General features: G+C 29.6%; 3 protein-coding genes across 6 annotated transcripts; 2 read left to right on the forward strand and 1 right to left on the reverse strand.

Annotated features, from left to right (window-relative positions):
* The first annotated feature begins 1,589 nt into the window (after positions 1 to 1,589).
* Positions 1,590 to 4,385, forward strand: LOC111038159 (suppressor APC domain-containing protein 2). 2 transcript variants are annotated; one of them, XM_022321136.1, is made up of 7 exons: positions 1,590 to 2,193; positions 2,440 to 2,597; positions 2,662 to 3,189; positions 3,291 to 3,373; positions 3,453 to 3,599; positions 3,694 to 3,918; positions 3,986 to 4,385. In XM_022321136.1, the coding sequence occupies exons 2-7, from the start codon at positions 2,468 to 2,470 to the stop codon at positions 4,130 to 4,132; spliced, it is 1,260 nt and encodes a 419-aa protein (XP_022176828.1). In that variant the 5' UTR covers positions 1,590 to 2,193; positions 2,440 to 2,467; the 3' UTR covers positions 4,133 to 4,385. The 2 variants fall into 2 exon arrangements, with proteins under 2 accessions (XP_022176828.1, XP_022176827.1); XM_022321135.1 differs by having other exon boundaries at positions 1,597 to 2,193; positions 3,691 to 3,918.
* Positions 4,386 to 5,626: 1,241 nt separating this feature from the next.
* Positions 5,627 to 7,616, forward strand: LOC111038175 (probable palmitoyltransferase ZDHHC24). Of its 3 annotated transcripts, none has more exons than XM_022321157.1 (3): positions 5,627 to 6,121; positions 6,185 to 6,333; positions 6,393 to 7,616. In XM_022321157.1, the coding sequence occupies exons 1-3, from the start codon at positions 5,958 to 5,960 to the stop codon at positions 6,956 to 6,958; spliced, it is 879 nt and encodes a 292-aa protein (XP_022176849.1). In that variant the 5' UTR covers positions 5,627 to 5,957; the 3' UTR covers positions 6,959 to 7,616. The 3 variants fall into 3 exon arrangements, with proteins under 3 accessions (XP_022176849.1, XP_022176850.1, XP_022176848.1); XM_022321158.1 differs by having other exon boundaries at positions 5,627 to 6,100; XM_022321156.1 differs by having other exon boundaries at positions 5,637 to 6,333.
* A 1,465-nt stretch (positions 7,617 to 9,081) lies between these two features.
* Positions 9,082 to 15,366, reverse strand: LOC111038161 (rho GTPase-activating protein 1). The gene is made up of 10 exons (XM_022321138.1): positions 14,663 to 15,366; positions 12,064 to 12,174; positions 11,784 to 11,974; positions 11,502 to 11,647; positions 10,708 to 10,926; positions 10,543 to 10,641; positions 10,294 to 10,487; positions 10,027 to 10,227; positions 9,815 to 9,921; positions 9,082 to 9,494 (listed from the first exon to the last, which is right to left on the reverse strand). Exons 1-10 carry the CDS (start codon positions 14,700 to 14,702, stop codon positions 9,324 to 9,326), a joined length of 1,479 nt encoding a protein of 492 aa, XP_022176830.1. The 5' UTR covers positions 14,703 to 15,366; the 3' UTR covers positions 9,082 to 9,323.
* Between the last annotated feature and the right edge of the window lie 882 nt (positions 15,367 to 16,248).

Below are 16,248 nucleotides of genomic sequence, written 5' to 3' on the forward strand. Positions count from 1 at the left end.
GAAACCGTATGAATTGTTATTTAGAATGTTAAAAGAAAAATGCTGTGGCTTTGAACTTGAATTCAATCCGTCAATTATTGTATCCGATAAAATAAATATAAAAACAAAAATATTAGCAGATTAGATTTTGAAAAATCGGTTAGTAATTATTATAACAAAACATAATACTTTTGAATTTTATACTATTTATATGTTGACAAATTATTATATTTTGATTTTGTACTATTTTATATTACCAAATCATTATAATTTTGAATTTTATATTTTATTTATGATTTATATATTTACCTCCCCTATTTTACGAGCTATTTATTGTATTTGTGTATATATTAACATGTGAGGGCAACTGGTACTTTTTCCTCTAGGTAGTTTGGGGGGATTTGGTATAAAAAAAGGTATTTTTGGGGGCAACTGGTACATGCCCGTTTTTCAATATTCGATGTAATGGTGTTCAAAGCTTAAAACATTTCATTGATTATCTTAATGCTCTCATAGTGCACTTACACTTGATAGTGAAAATTGCAAGCGTCGAGCTATCATTGTTCAGGCTCTACGTTGATCAGTCAGTGCACAGCATTATTCTGTGGTCAGTGAGTCAGTCAGGAGTCAGGTCCCGTTGGATTAAATTATATTATAGCCATCCCGCCCAGCGTTTCCAGTGAGACACTGAGACATACTTGTGATTATGCGATCAATACATTTTCATTTAGGCAATCCATTACAATAGATGTAGACACGTACTACGTAGTAACTTTAGTATATCTACACACATTAAATAGGTAACTTAAAATATTACTTGTTAGAAGTTCTAACGTTTTCAGAAAATAATTTAGAGTATAGAAAAAGGAGGTTGTTCTCAGTTGAAAACCCGAAGTTTGGATTTCCACGACGTCCTCATTAAGTAGAAGGTACAAAAAATAAATTGTTAATATCGTCTATGTATATTTTAAAATTCCAGAAATCAGATTTTGAATGACTGCATTATCGAAGAAAAAAAGTGATGAGCATGCTTATTCGAATCACCCAGTAGATACCTACTGAGTTTACGACAGTACTATATGGTAATATTGGCAGGTGATATATTATATATATATTGTAATATTATGCCTATATTTTGTAACACCTATTCGCGTTTCAAACACGTCACTTCAACTTAAAGTGTTGTTTTTTTTTTATTAGCTATTAGTATATACTATGATAGCTCAACATATACAATTATACACGAACTTAAAGTGTTATTGAACTTATTTGTTTGTTGTTTTTGGCTCGAAACCAGGAATAATAACGTTTTCTGGTTTTTGGACCCGGTACTCGAAACCTGCCAAAAAATTTCGGTTTCTGAATACGGAACCCGAAACGTTTTTACATGTTTCGACTCCCTAATTAATATCACGTCCAGCATGTATAGAGGTACCTCGCCCGCGGGTTATAATTTAGTTACGGTTCACGCAATCACCACTTCACGGTCTCTCGGTTCTCGGAACGTGCCCTCGGCGGTGGCTACTGGCTGGTGAGCGCGATCTAGTGCCGCCGTCAGTTCATCTTATTGGTCTCCCACATTCCCACGTACGGTGATTTCACCGGATCGATGTCGGGGAAATATGTGGGCGGCGTCGACGGCGCACCTGTTGATTAACGCAAAAGCACGTCGTCGGTTCCCGTCGGCTGGTCCCGATATTGGCGAGAAGTGAGAATCCGTCTCTCGGATGGCACTGCGTCGGTGGTGGTGGTTGGGTGACCTAACCATAGCAGACGTTTTGGACGACGTAACGGATAGCCGATAACAAGTCACAGCTATAAGTACTGAGCAGCGCTGCTGCACCTACTTCTGCGTGCACTCCGATGCAATATTAGTGCAATACAAGGCAGTTGCCTCGCACTTTCTACGGAGGCAGTACTCTGCAGGACCATGTCGTCTGCCGATTGCACGCACTCCTCCACGACTGCTGCCTCATCGCACCGTCACCGACGACCGCGTACGTTTTTAGGGCAACGCCAACGGATGTCGAATGCGACCCGCCACCACCTGTGCGACACGGCCACGATATTGTCGTTGTTGTAATAGAAATATTGCCGAACATAAATAACGTTACAGGTGTATCATTATAATTTACTCGGGCCGAAGACGGTCCGTTTTGATCGAGTATTGTGACACTGAGTGAATCACGGACACTGCTCACACGATCTACACATGTGAGTATATGTTTCAATAGATTTGTTTAGCCAGTGTTTCTCCGGTGCCGCGTCTACCGTGTGACCAGTGATATATTTAATATTATATCTCATTTAATGGGCTCTATTTGGTACTAATCCAGTGTCATCTTAGGTCCATGATTCTCAAGATGCATAATATACAATTTCCCTATGCCTAACGCCTAAATGGAATGTATCTTAAACTGTGTTCATCTCTTACTAATTTCAAAAACCGACTTTTTACAGCGCTTGTATAGTCACACATTACATTGCCATGACTCCGACGCATGTAGGAGACGTCAAAAATTCTGCCTCTGAGGGATTGCCAGCAAAATTTGTTTTGTCCATGAGAACATTGTTCGACATTTTGGACGATAAAAGGACTGGATATGTTAAATTTTCTGGTAAATTTCTTTTCCATTTGTTTTTTTAAATGGAAAAAATTATTTCTTTATTTTCATTTTGCAGAAATTGAGACACGATGGCAAGATGATGGTACAAAAGGTCTACCAAAAGGTGTATTAGATAGTCTTCGAAAAGTAACTCCACCAAATGGTCTGCTGTCTTTTGACCGTTTTTGTACAGGTTTAAAAATGTGCCTACTTCGAAATCAAATGGAAAATGGTCGTCGGGATAATGACTCTGTACGACCTCCATCTGCTCCACTTTTGGATATAGACATTAAACCTAATGTACAATGGACAAATGGAAATATGGCTGCCATTCGACCTACTCAGCAAAGAACTCTTAGTATGCCACAATTAGCTTTGGAGCGTAATAATAAGGAAGTACATCAGTTACCGCAAAAATCCACATCATCATCACTTTTTGGACCACCGAAACCCCCAAGAACTGCAGCAGGCTTAGAACGAAGCTTACAGCTTGCTTCTGGTGAACGCATTATTGATAAGGCTGAAATAAGAACAGCCTTGCAAAATTGGCAGTTGGGAGTACTATTAAATGATCAGAGCAGTTCTAGAAGTGAAAAGCAATCAGGTACTTTGTTATATCTATGAAAATTCAACAAACTTATATTTTAAGTGGTACCCTAACCATAGATAACAGTTTATAACTTAACAATTATAATTTATTTCTAGGAGAACAAACGTATAAAAGAATTAATCAACGACGAAGGGAACCAAGACGCCATACCCTCCAAAGTGGTGTGGATTATAATATGGTGTGTATATTTTATATTTTATTAAAATAATAATTAATAGCTGAAATTATATATTCTTTTTTTTCATTTTTCCATTCAGCTGAAAAGAATAAAGCAAATAGAACAGGAAAAAGAAGTCCTCATGCACGGGCTTCAAGCTGTGGAAAGGGCAAGAGACTGGTACCATAAGCAGATATCTGCTGTACAAGACAAAATGAAATACCTTGGACGAACAAATTCACATACAGTTAGTTAAACAGACCTCTTATAAATCATCAGTATATTTTATCTTATTTCTTACATGTTGGTTACACATTTATTTTTTGTGATCATTAAAGCAGGACCAATGGACTGAAGCACAACAGGAGCGTATTGAGTTACAACGGGCTAGAGTCTTGGAAGTCAATAGACATTTGTCTGCGTTAACAGATGGTGGTGAACGATGGGGTGGTCTACCATTGCACATGAACTTAGCTGTGCATTCATCAAATAATCCTGGAACAATGTTACATCAAAATCCTCAAGTAATGGCTACATTAAAACATCGTAACCATATACTCACTGAGGTTGGTTTTTATTTAATATCACAGAGGTGTATAATTTTTTTTTATTGTCCTATTTGAATTTGTTTAGGAATTAGGACAAAAAAGTGAAAGAATATCAACATTAGAAAGAGAAAAGGCAACTCTTATTAGAGAATTATTTCAAACACGAACCCAGATGGGACGTAAACTAGGGAGAATAGATAACAAACCTGATGGTCAGTCATATTTACCTTAACAACTGGAATCTGTTACCGAGTGCAATAAAAAGATGCTCTGTTAATAAAAATGGTGCTTGAATAGAACAGAAGAAGGAGGATACCATTATTTTTTAGCTCAATTTAGCAGGTACACAATTTAATATTATAAAGTTTCTTCTGTGTTGTGTCAATACAAATGGTATTGTAATGATTGCCAGCCATACCTCAATTTTATCCGTGTTAGATGTTATTTTTAATTAGTCTAAACTTAACTTTTTTTCTCATTTAATGTAAAACAATTTTTAATAAAACATTGCTTAACATATGTGTTTCATGAGAAAATAAGATTGTATTTATAGAAATAATCATGGTTTACAATTAGGTACAGCTATTTAAATTTGTTAAGAGAAAAGTTTAGTGTCTTGTTATAAAATATAATATTATAAATTAATTTTGTTTATAATAAATAATTTACTCAGCGTTTTAAATATGTAAAACTGCCATACAAGTAAAGTAGTTTTCATAATAATTTTAACATAAGTTTTCGTCCACCTTCTGTGATGCTAATATTAATTATTATTCAGATTTAGTAACTGGACATTTTTTTAAAGTATAATGATTGTTGCTAAATTTTTAATATTTAATAAAATAAGATAACCTTAAATTTGTTTAAATAATTGTGTGCCATAAATATTTAATGTACAGCATTAAGTAACCTGATGTAATATATATATATTATTATTATATTTTTGGGATATGGCAATTATTATGTTATTACTTATATAAAAAATATATAATATTTTACAATATGTTGATGTATTTTTTCTGAATTTTATACATTAAATGTTTTTAATTTATAAACATTGTTAAATTTGTATTTTTGAAAAAAATAAAAGGTAAATAAATTATCGAATTAAAAATGTTTTTATTCATATTATAAGATATTAGTTTATACAATGGAACCTAGAGAACTCAAATGTCTACAAGTCAAATTTTTGATAGCGAGAATAATTATATATTTTTATCTACTAATTAATTTTATTATTTGTTGTTTAGTTTATAATATCATATAAATCATATTCAATAGCATTAAGTTATTACAGAATGTATAAATGAAAACTAAATACTTTAATTTAGTATTTTTTAGTGCCTGCTACCTAATAAATATTACTAAAATTGAGTTTGAAAAAAAATGATATTATAATAGTATTTTACTGTTTACCCAGAATCAGAATGGTATGTTACCATAACTGTGTACAGTGGCGTAGCGAACCCCTGAAATGTTAATAAAAATTTAAAAATTATTTTAATGGTCTATAGTATTCGATCAAAAACTAAACCGCCGCCGTGTAAAAAATTGATAAGCCCCCCCCCCCCCCCGAAAAAAATCCTGGCTACGCCACTGACTGTGTAAACTGTGTGCTTGTAAAAATAAATAGAAAAGCTTATAAAATAACATATTATATTACTATGTATGTTATTTTTAAAGAATTTATGCAAAATAAATTTTATATTAGTATATCATATTCAATTATTATTAAGGTATAAAATTCATTTTTTCCCCCTAAGTTCCTACTCAATAAAATCCTTAAGAAAACAGCTAATTGGACTAACTTCTAGAGTATGAAGAAAAAATTATTTAGTACTTTTGGATCATTATTAATATTTTAATGCATCTAATCAAATTTGCATTATATATATTTTGGATTTAGAATTAAATTAATCGATACAGCCAATCATTAAATTCATATCCCAGCACCCCTACTTATAAATAATTATAAAATATGTGTGTAGTGCAGATGTAACCATAGCAACCATTTGACATAATGTATTGACTGTTTTACATGATTAAACTTTAAAGGGATGATAACAATACACTCAGAAGTCAGCTGCAGCCAGCTAGCTAAAGTTGTAGATAGACTATTTTGTTACGGAATTACAGCTATGGTGACTATCGACAAATTCTGGAAATTTTTAAGGACTGTTAGAAAAAAGAGCTGTACAGAGTTAATATTGTGTTTATTTCTGTTGGTTTTAATACCTGCATACTATTTAGTAGACGTTTTTCACATATTACCATGTATGTATAGGCTACCGTCAGGGTCAATTTGGTATTTAACACACGTACTGCCTCTAACGTTTATGGTTTTCAACCTGCTGACAAATTTTGTAGCCGTGATGTACGCAGATTCATCAGTAATCGGCCGATTGCTTACTGTGACTGAGTACACATCAAAAGGTATACAATATTATTGTATAAAAAAAGGTAAATAATAACATTAAATTACGTTTTTCCAGAAGATACTATGTACTGTACTATTTGCCAATGCCATGTTCCTCTAAGGTGTTGGCACTGTGACATATGCAATGTCTGCATATTGACTAGAGATCATCACTGCACTTTCAGCACGACATGTGTTGGCCATTATAACAGACGATACTTCTTATGGTTTTTGCTGTATTTATCTGCAGCCAGTTTTTATGAGATAATCTTGATTGGTTATTATACATATTGCAGGGTGACAATTAAATTTTCTGACTTGATGGTTTTAGTGCCATTTCAATCGGTGATAACTGGCTTTCATTTAACAGTGGGTCAAATTTTTGTAGTTTTACTTACATTAAATCTTATAGCCGTGACAATGTCATCATTGTTGTTAATTTATCACCTTGATAAGGTACGCAAAGGTCTCGTATGCCATGAAAAACAAGATAGTAACTATGATTTTGGCCTAATGCGAAATCTGGAAACTGTCTTTGGGGAAAAATGGTATATAACATGGATTTCCCCATTCATTAAATCAAAATTACCTAACAATGGAATTGATTGGCAAAGCCATGTTGATCAATATAAAACAAAATAGATCAATTTTTATTGATATAACTATGAGATACCTAATAATATAAAAAATTTAAACCATCTGTGATATACAAGTCCAGGCTATAGTACAGTTGTAAGTTTTAATTTTGTAAAACATTTTTTTTTTTTTTTAATTTAAGTTTTTAGTTTTAGTTTTTCATATTATGTATGCTTCAACTTATGTCTGCACTATTCATAATTATACAAATGTTAAAAATTGAACAAATATATTTATTGTATGTTTAACTGCAAATATCTTGTTTAATCAAATTATTTTCATTTAGTTACTCTTAAGCTATCATTAACCACAATGTTAAAAAAATCATTCGGTCATAGCATGAAAAATAATTATTATCTAATGTATAATGAGGATAATTAAAGGAAAAGGGTTTTGGAAAAGTGTAAGTGAAAAAAAATACACCTCAACGTATGCGTCAACAATATTGATATACTTTACTGTGTACAAAAACTCCTGTTATGGATTAAAATCATTAAAACAATGATGTACAAATATCACTAAGTTTCAATTATGAACTATTTGACCAGAATATATAGATGCGTTATTTGTCTGTACATAAATTAGGTAACATTTTAATAATAATTTTCAAATAAACTAAAAAATTAAAAAATAAATAATAATATTACACAAAATCTTTGGTATACAAACAAGTTTATGGTTTCCAGATAATGATTTCATAAAACTATAGTTAGTTAAAAGCAATTTGACATTATGTAGTAATTAAATATAATTATTATTACATTTATTTAATTAACTGGAATACTTGGTCAAGTATGAATACAATAAAAAGTAATTAAAATACAATTTTAATTTTTATAGTCTAATTTAGGAAACTGTCTTGGCTCTTCACAATTAATTATATTTATTAATATATATAATTAACACATATTTTATTTATTAGAGATTGTATTAATGTGATAAAATAAAAATTGAATTGTTGTATGTGGTTATTAATCAAAAATGTATGATTTGATAGATGTAATAATAAATAGGTATTTGGATTATTACAACAAAAATAGTATATTTATATTGGTATAATATGATGACATAAAATATAACATAACAAATGCTTTTTTCCATAAAAAAAGAGACTTGAAATAATAGCGGGGAAAGGTTAAATTTTTTATAATATGGATAATTTTACTCATATTAATTAGAAGGTCAGAAATGTAATACTTAGAAGTAAAAAAACTAGAAAATTAGTTCTATCATCATTAGACCAAATCCTTTTAAACTCTGTTGAAAATGCTTTGAAGTATAATAATTAGGTCACATTTAGTGTAAACATTTGATTGATTACATTTGAATTATTGATGAAAGATTATCATTATTAAATAAAATTGGTTGACAATTGCTAAATAATTGTATTGATGACATATCATCCACCATCTACACCTAGATCACAGACTATTTTTGAAAAATTCTTAAGCGGATGCTTTACAACTAATAAATTGACAATAAACTCATACACTAAAATCATTTTTGTCTAAGAGTACATCAATTTGATATGCATACACAATGTTCCAAATAAAAAATTGTGTACCCATTACCTAGTGCAGTGATGTATGCAAGATAAATTTGTAAATTATTTGAACCTAACTATTCATTAACAACCTGAATAACTATACAGTAAATATATAGTACAAAAAAAGGGGAAATAATAATATAATTAAAACAGAAAAAAGAATAGATTTTACATAAAGTATTAAAATAAAAAAAATAAAATACTTATACATATAATATTAACGAATAAATAAAGTTATTGCTTATCGTAGATAAAAAAAATGGTATGTTGTAGAATAAACTTTAAATATGAGCGTTAACCATAGAATCGATAGAGAATATTTTGCTAAGAATAAGAATTTTATTTTTATGGTAGATTAATTTATAAATCATAAAAACATACTACTTCAACATAAAATATAACAGCAATATTTCATTTTAAATCAATGTTTAAAATTAGTTCTCATTAATCTTTTTAAATGCTTATTGTTCAATATTACATAGGATTATCTTCTATTTTATTATTATTAATACTTAAAATGATGCAAAGTTTATATTATAAACCTTCCAAATACTATATTTATGGAATCTTGATTATTTTCATTGTAATACTTAATATTTTTAAGATTATAAGTTGAGAACAAAAAAAAAAAAAATATTAAACTAATAGAAATAAATATTAACGAAAATACTCTCATTGGTAAGTAAATTAATGAATTAAAAGATTGTGAAATGAGTTTCAACCATATTATGTTAATAATATATAGTTATAAGTTTTGGAATGATAAATAAACCGTGTCACAAGATAATACATTCAGAATACTATGTTTTATAAATTATACTGTCATCAAATAATGAATATTTGGTCATGATTGACTAGTACAAAATCAGTAAAAGCATTAATTGGGCCAATCGCAGCTAAAGATAACTGACTATTCGGACTGCGTACTAAATTTGGACCAAAAACGACTGCTAAATTAGACGAAGTCATTTTATTCAGGTCACACCTATCCATTACCTAAAACAAAAGCCAAGTATTATACTCAAAGAGTTATTTGAATTACCAAATATATAAATTATGGAGTGAAAACAGGTTCAATTTTTATTAAAGTTTCATGTTTTTTTTTTTATGTAATATGTTAAATATTTAAATAATATACTTGTTTCAAACCAGTTTTGACTCCCTGATTTAAATAAATGTTTTATAATATATTTCGCACAGAAAAAAATTGTATCAACTGTTATAATAAACTCGATAAATTGTACAGCATGTATGTGTAGACTGTAGAGTAAAGCAAATGTATGATAAAGTGTAAATGAATAATAAGAAATACTTACTTTTGATAAAAATTGAATAAGGTATTTGAGTAAATGGTAATTATCAAGAGGTAGTTTTTCCAATATCAGAATTTTCACTTGCCTGGGACGTTCATCTTTTGGAAGTGCTAAAATGAAAAGTATATTTAAATATATTTAATTTATGAAATATCATAGAATAAAAATAACTAGTAATACAACATTTCATAAATTAAATAATAATAAGATCTTACTTTGAAATTGTGTAATCTCATCAAACAAATCAAATGTCATTAATGGTTCTTCAAGTTCTCGCAAAAAAGTTTTCAACAAAACAGCTGCAAGATGCACATCATTACCAAAGTCTACAGGTTCGCCTAGATTAATACGACTTTGTAAATCTCTCAAATGATTAATGTTTGCAGATCTTCTAAATAATCCTTCAGTTTCTAAGGCTGCGTAATTAAGAAATATAGTATAAATATCAGAAAACAATACTTATTAATTTGTTTTGAAATTACCATCTGGCAGACTTAGGTACTCAACACACTTTTGTACCAATGGAGGAATTATTTCTCCATCATTGTTTGCTTTTATGAACTGTAATGAAACACCAAATTGTTGGGTTGGTAATGGTTCAGGTTTTTGTTCAGTTTCCTGTTCAACTAGTGAAACTTTTCTTTTATTTAATTTTTTCATTAATTGTTCATCATGACTGAAAAATAAAAGTTTAAAAGTATAACAATATTTTTATTGTTAAAAATAATTACTCTAAAACCGGTGCTGGAATAATTAATTGATCCAAATCCATGAACAGTTTCAATTCTTGTAAATGGTTAACATACATAATTTTTCGGCCAAATTTTGCACTATAAGTTACATATATGCTTATTATTCTCGGTTAAATAGACACAATATACTTCATTAAAATTCACCTAATTACAGCTCTAAAAAGCTGCCAAACCACTTTGATAAAACCAGTTGGGTGTACTAAATACAGAGCCTTTAAGTTTTTTTTGTATTTTCTATCAAATGCTCGGTATGCTTGCCATAGCCACGATAGTGTTGGCTTATTTTTACTCGTCAACCCATAATGGAAGTAGACCAAGCTGTAGTCTTGTTCTACAAATTTGTCCAAAGTGTACATTAAATACCTATTAATAATAGATAAAAATAAGTTATTAATAAGTTAAAGTAAAATATTTAATTAATTTTTAAAGATGTATGTTTAATAGCACAACATTAATTGTTTGTATTAAGAGGATGTGAAATCTGTATGTGTTGTCTCCGTCATACAAGTGCGTAACATAGTAAATTTTACACTTAGTAGATCATGTTTAGCTCCGTTAGTATTAAAATTAGAGTGGATTGACCTCCTTTAAAATTTAAAGGTAAGATTATTATCTGAGGCCCCATGTAGGTTTTTTTAGATATTATTATTTTTGAGTAAGTTATGATCATTTTAAATTTTACAGTTTCAAAAAAGGTCATAACTTACTTAAAAGTAATACCATATAAAAAAAGCTTATATGGGGATCCAGATAATAATCTTATATTTGAATTTTATAGGATTATTATTCACTCTAACTTTTAAACTAAAGGCGCTAAAAGTGATCTGCGAGCGTACAATTTGCTATATTTTGCACTTGTAAGATGGAGACAACACTTGCGGGTATCACGTTTTCTTAACAACTTTCATTAAATGTATAGATAAATAGATATATTAAACCTTAGAAGTCTTGGATGATCAACTTCTTTATTGCTTGGTAATTTACAAGCCGAGACAACAATGATTTTACGGCCAACTGCATCATCACCAACGACATCAACAACACCACATTCAGCAACATCGCTAAAGTCTTCATCTTCTTTAGACTGAAAAAAAATTTAGTTATCCAATACTATTATAAACTTAAGTAATTAAATACAGCCTATTATCAATCAACATAAAAAGGTAAGATTAACATGAAACAAAAGTTGAATGTATAAATATAATTAATAATATACATACATCATCTGCTTCCAAATCATCTAACAAATTCCCTGTGGCTGTATCATTTACAGATGTTAAGCTTTCAACTTGAGGAGCATTTACTAATTCTTCTTCAAAATTTTCTTCAATAGTACCATCAGAAACAGGAGATTCCATGTAATCTAATGTTCCTACAGCCCCATTTACATTAGCTAAACTTTTCTCCAAGTCTGGTAAAAAATAAAAAAAAAACAAAATACCTAGTTTTGAAATGGTCATTAAAAATCACTAGTGTACTGATAAAATAACTACAATTTACCAATATCTGCAGATGGACTTTGAAGTTCAGTATCATCAAATTCTAAGTTTGGCTCATAGTCATGGTAATCAGAAAGACTAGGATATGGTTCTTCGTTATCAGCTATTGCAACTAAAAAATTAACAAATAAAGAATTTTAAAAATTTTAAATTAAATAAACATATAATGAAATAAATAAATGTTTGTGAATTGCTTTATTTAATTATAAGGGCCTGTCCGCTTAAGAGTTGAAAGTATGTCCCCAGCATTTGTCTTATATTCTGGGTACATCATAACATGAAAAACACGGCAAATATACATAGGTATAGCATTATTATAGAATTTAAAATTAATTTGGATATTATTAAATTTATTGGACAGTGTATTTATTGAACATGGTATTTTTTAAATAATAGTTATGTATATTTTATTTTATATGGTAAAATAATCTGTAAATAAATAATTATATGTAATAAAAATACAGAAATATGTGCTAAAAACATCCAAATATGTGAGTAAAAAATTTAATTTAAAAAAAAATACAATTAAAATTATTAAATTTCAAAATGATTTGTTGCGTTGAATTATTACAATTTCTTTTAAATTATCATACATTAAATGTAGCCTATTAGGTCTCAAAATATTTTTAAAACAGCTAAATGATCGTTCCACATCAACCAATGTAATTGGAGCATATTTGAAGCGCATAATATCAGAAGGCGATAATTTCGAATTTGTAGAAGGATGTCTGTCACTCATTATATCATTGATTTTTTTCTGTAACAGCATGAATTATCTTTTTACAACATCTCCTATTGGTCCGCTTACGAGCTTTAATTGTTCAATCGCTGATTCAACAATTCGCATACTATAATCGTCTGCCAATTGTATATAAATGAATACAATATTAGGATTTCTATTATATTTATGAAATTATAAGATAACAACTAAAAACTAAAACAATAGACAGATAGACAACTACTAAATATTTGCTCCACGTGGATCGTCACAGTTCATAATGGCTGTTTTTGTTCACTGCAACATGGCTTGAAAATATATGAATGATGAAATGATAAAATATATTTAAAAATATTTACAAATTAGTCAAATATGTAATTATACCAAAATATGTAAAATAAAAGTAGCATCATTTTATAGGAATGATTTAAATCATGAACATTTCTTATCAAATCTTACATATAAATCTGTTCCCAAGTAATTAGGATTCATATTACATATTTATATATTTATCCTACATAAGATAAAAAAAAAAAGAATATGATATCAGTATACAACACATAATAATATGATTGAGAAAGTAACCCATACATTACAAAATATCTGAGTATTGATTCACCTACATTTACAATAGTTAATCATGACTCTCAGATATGTTCAAGCAATAAGGCTACTAAGAGATTTGCTAAATATAATATAACCTTTATATAAGTTGAAGCCGTATTTTTAATGAGGTAATTTATACTTAAATTAACTCATAAATGTTTAAAAAAATAAATAATTATTTAAAAAAGCTTCATCATGAAATCCATTTGCTCATTATAATTTATATTAATAAACTATAAGATAATATGGCACTAATGAAGTCCATGAATTGACTATTACACGTGTCTAGAACCAAGAGCTAGATGTGAGTGTACTGTCTAATTAAAGTGAATAAGATAATTAAATATCAACTTTTTGTAATAACACTACCTATAATAGTTTTGTTTGGAGTTTTGTTCTGTTGAAAATAACTTTCATGGTAAAATGTAATAAATAGTTTACATTTATATTTTATAATATCATAGCAAAATTGTATCAACATAAATGTAGAAAATGTCAAGACATACAAATTCCTACTAATTCCTATTTTGATTTTTTTCAAGCTAATAGCTTTAAGGTACATCTAAGTAAGAGTTTACGCTATAGTATAGCAGGTATACCATACTTATGCATATAGGTAGGTAATTATATAAATTAAGTACATCTTTAATTTTTTTTACTAATAGTTCTACAGAACTAATTATGTTTGTATTTTAAACAAAACTCAAATATATATGTTTATACAATGCAGGTTGTTTAAGTCAAACAACTAGGTATTTACATTTATAATAGGTACCTAATTATTAATGAATAAATCATAACATAAATAAATTTACCTATCTATTATTGTTCAATAACAAAATACGTAGGTACTTTTTGTATTTTAGTGCATGAATCAAATTATATTATAATTTATTGATAAATAGCGCGATGCTAAAAATCTATATTTTTGATTAATAACACAAACAACAAATTATGTACTCATTTTATAACAGGCAAAATTGGACGATATTAAGTACCTAGGTACTTCACTATCATAGGGTTGCATAAACAATCGCTAAACATTTAGCCAATCAATAGTGAGCTAATGGTCCCTTAAACATGATTGGTCCATTCAATTTTATTAAACCATTAAATTAATACATTCTCATACAGCTCGGTATTTACACACGTAAACCTTAATTAACATCATAAATAATAAGGAATGGTCAGTAGAAGATCAGCACCTATGACTCATGCCCTAAGCTTTCTGAACATATTTTTGTCTCTACCATACAGTAAATTGTTGAACACTTACCTGGGAAATACTTGCTGGAAGGCTGCACCCTGGGATCCATTTCGGTGACCGATAATGATGGAGTGACGGGTGCCAGAAGTACGAAACAACGAAATCACGCGGGCAACACTAGCTACCTCGGCAATGGTTACCTCATTCCGTCAACGTTCTCAAAAGCTGCGGGCGGAACGACGACGAAACACATGCACGATTCAATGACGATTTAACATCGACAACATGGAGTACCGTTTTGTTAGTGCAGTCACCCCTACTGTGTTAAAAAGTGGTTACCGTATCGACTATCGACACACGGCTGGTGGTTTTGTTCAGATGTGGACTTCTTTGAACTAGTAAGACGAGTTTGATACGGTGAATAGGTGTAGGCGGTGAGGACAATCTGTGACGGCTTTCGGACATCGGCTCTTGTATTCGACTCGCGGCGAAAAATAAATAGAACGGATGTGAACATTAAACAACAACAATTACTATCGTAATCATTTTCGTAAATATACTATATAGGCACCGAGTGCGCACCGTAAACTGCAAAGACTACAAAGATAAGTAAACACTGCAGAACAGCAGAAGACTAGAGACCACGAATTAAAATATACTGGATACCCAACGATACATGATAAGGAGCTCCAAAACTGACTTTCCAAAAGTGTAAAGGTATACTAGCGCTGCAAGGGAATTAAATGTATACTACTAGATTGACTATTTGAAAATAAACATAATAGAAAGATTTAATGTTATGATTTTTTAAAATGATTATTTTAAAGAATTTAAGCAAAATTAAATTCGTAATTAATTAAATTTGTGGTACTAACAGATTTTAAGTTAAATTATTCTGATAAAAGTAACCACTAATATGATAACAAGCGCTAGGTGTAGTTTGCAACAGCTGTTCTGGCAAGTCAGTTTGGGTCCAAGAAAAATAGGTGTTCATATAGGTCGTTGGGTATTTTGTATCTAGTATATTTTAATTCGTGCTATAGACTACGAACTCCGACCGATCGTAATTTGTGATGTACACAATAAGACCTTATACTAATTAATAGACGGTACATGGTAGTAGCTCCGACATCCACTAGTGAGGACGCTGATCAAGGTAGTACATGTACAGTGCACATGCGCACAAAAACAATGGGATTGTACAATAGTTTTTAATTTTACCGTGCGCTTTATCAGTACACACCAAGTACTATCTATTCTGTGGTACTATCACAATGGTACAATAACAATAATATTATTAATTATTATTATTATTATTGTTAATTGTTATCCTTTCGAATTTCCGTTTTTAAATTTTCAACGATTTTGCCGTTGTCAGATTTGTCAATTTTATAATTTGTATTTTTATTAGCCACTAGATTTTAGTCTTTAAGGTATCCGTTTAATGATTTTCCTGATTTTTACCAAGATACCTAGAATGTGTGTAATTTGTTTAGTTAATAGGTATTTGTTTAATTTTAAATTATTTAAATATGTTTACTACAATGTTGACTATTGAATACAAATTGTACAATTAAATGATTTTACGTACATGATATCATTAACTATAGTCTATAATGCAAATATTATACAAATATATATATTTTTATTACCTT

The sequence above is a fragment of the Myzus persicae genome, unplaced genomic scaffold, assembly GCF_001856785.1.
Source record: "Myzus persicae strain clone G006 unplaced genomic scaffold, MPER_G0061.0, whole genome shotgun sequence".
In the NCBI taxonomy this organism is placed as follows: Eukaryota; Metazoa; Arthropoda; class Insecta; order Hemiptera; family Aphididae; genus Myzus; species Myzus persicae.

Bases quoted from the DNA above. Each gene is read 5' to 3' on its own strand.
- LOC111038159 (XM_022321135.1), top strand. From the start codon at position 2,468: ATGACTCCGACGCATGTAGGAGACGTCAAAAATTCTGCCTCTGAGGGA. The intron at 2,598-2,661 runs GTAAATTTCTTT...TTCATTTTGCAG, and splicing joins TGGATATGTTAAATTTTCTG to AAATTGAGACACGATGGCAA. The intron at 3,190-3,290 runs GTACTTTGTTAT...ATTTATTTCTAG, and splicing joins TAGAAGTGAAAAGCAATCAG to GAGAACAAACGTATAAAAGA.
- LOC111038175 (XM_022321156.1), top strand. From the start codon at position 5,958: ATGATAACAATACACTCAGAAGTCAGCTGCAGCCAGCTAGCTAAAGTT. The intron at 6,334-6,392 runs GTATACAATATT...ACGTTTTTCCAG, and splicing joins GACTGAGTACACATCAAAAG to AAGATACTATGTACTGTACT.
- LOC111038161 (XM_022321138.1), bottom strand. From the start codon at position 14,702: ATGGATCCCAGGGTGCAGCCTTCCAGCAAGTATTTCCCAG. The intron at 11,975-12,063 runs GTAAATTGTAGT...ATTTTTTACCAG, and splicing joins AAGTCCATCTGCAGATATTG to ACTTGGAGAAAAGTTTAGCT. The intron at 10,488-10,542 runs GTAATTATTTTT...TTTATTTTTCAG, and splicing joins ATTCCAGCACCGGTTTTAGA to TCATGATGAACAATTAATGA.